This window comes from Myotis davidii, unplaced genomic scaffold (assembly GCF_000327345.1).
Source record: "Myotis davidii unplaced genomic scaffold, ASM32734v1 scaffold444, whole genome shotgun sequence".
Taxonomy (NCBI): domain Eukaryota; kingdom Metazoa; phylum Chordata; class Mammalia; order Chiroptera; family Vespertilionidae; genus Myotis; species Myotis davidii.
The window spans coordinates 958,539-959,613 of NW_006294767.1; the positions used below are offsets into that span (position 1 = coordinate 958,539).

At 50.8% G+C, this 1,075-nt stretch overlaps 1 protein-coding gene across 1 annotated transcript in view; it reads left to right on the forward strand.

The window, feature by feature from the left end:
- Nucleotides 1-677: 677 nt before the first annotated feature.
- UPF3A (UPF3 regulator of nonsense transcripts homolog A (yeast)) overlaps nt 678-1,075 on the forward strand; it is a gene marked incomplete at its 5' end in the record, with an annotated part of 19,082 nt that continues 18,684 nt past the window's right edge. Inside the window, one exon of the mRNA XM_006769315.2 lies at nt 678-811. Coding sequence (XP_006769378.1) covers nt 678-811 — 134 coding nt within the window. The remainder of the gene's footprint in view (nt 812-1,075) is intronic.

Below are 1,075 nucleotides of genomic sequence, written 5' to 3' on the forward strand. Positions count from 1 at the left end.
CCGGTTTGGGGAGGAAGAAACGTATTTTCAGTCTCTGGTGGTGGACATGTCCCATTGGGGCTGAGACGCTGGGCTCAGCTCCACACTGTCGAGGTCCTGGGCCGGAAGGGGCACGAAAGGAGGGGTGCGGCTCAGGGAAGGTCCTGTCAGGTCCTGGAAGCTGGGAAGAGAGGCTGGAAAGCCTGGTGGGCGGTGGGAGAGGACCCGCAGTGTGGACACTCTGGACTGGAGACGAAAGGTGTCCAATGCAAGTGGCGTTCCTCTTGGCAGTAAGAACAGACACACCGTTTATTTGTTACCGCTGCTAACAAACATTCCAGCATGGATACATTCCCTGCATGGGTCTTACCTTCTAGTGTGGCTTAACCCTGCAGAGAGAGTGTAGGAGAAGCTATTATTTTTCAACTCGGGCACAGACATACCAATGGGTTGTCCAGTGGTAATGAAATGATTATATGAAAAAGAACTGTTATGCACAGCCTTTTCTGACCTCAGGGATCCCTTTTCAATTATTCATGCTTCATTACCCTATGACAGGCAAGTTCTCATGTATGTTTTTCTTAACCTTTCCTAAAATATGTGTTTTTGCTAGACTCCTGGATTAGATTTTCCTCTGAGCATGAATACCAGTCGCCAAGCATTGACATAATTAAAGCTTAATATAGTAAGAGTGAAACAAAACCCAACCAGCTTCCTTTCCCCAGGTAGTCATCCGGCGCCTTCCACCCAGCCTCACCAAGGAGCAGCTGGAAGAGCAACTACACCCACTACCTGCACATGATTACTTTGAATTCTTTACTGGGGATCTCAGGTGAGAAGCTGTTTACCAACATTAAGAATCTTAGAGGCATTGTCTCTTTCTGGCAAATTATCTATATACTAGAGGCCCAGTGCACAAAAATTTGTGCACTCGGGGGGAGGAGGGGTCCCTCAGCCTGGCCTGTGCCCTCTAGGAGTCTGGGACCCCTCGGGAGATAACAGCCTGCTGGCTTAGGCCTGCTCCCGGGTGGCAGAGGGCAGGCCCAATCCCTAGGTGCAGCCCCTGGTCGGGCTCAGAGCAGGGCCGATTGGGGAG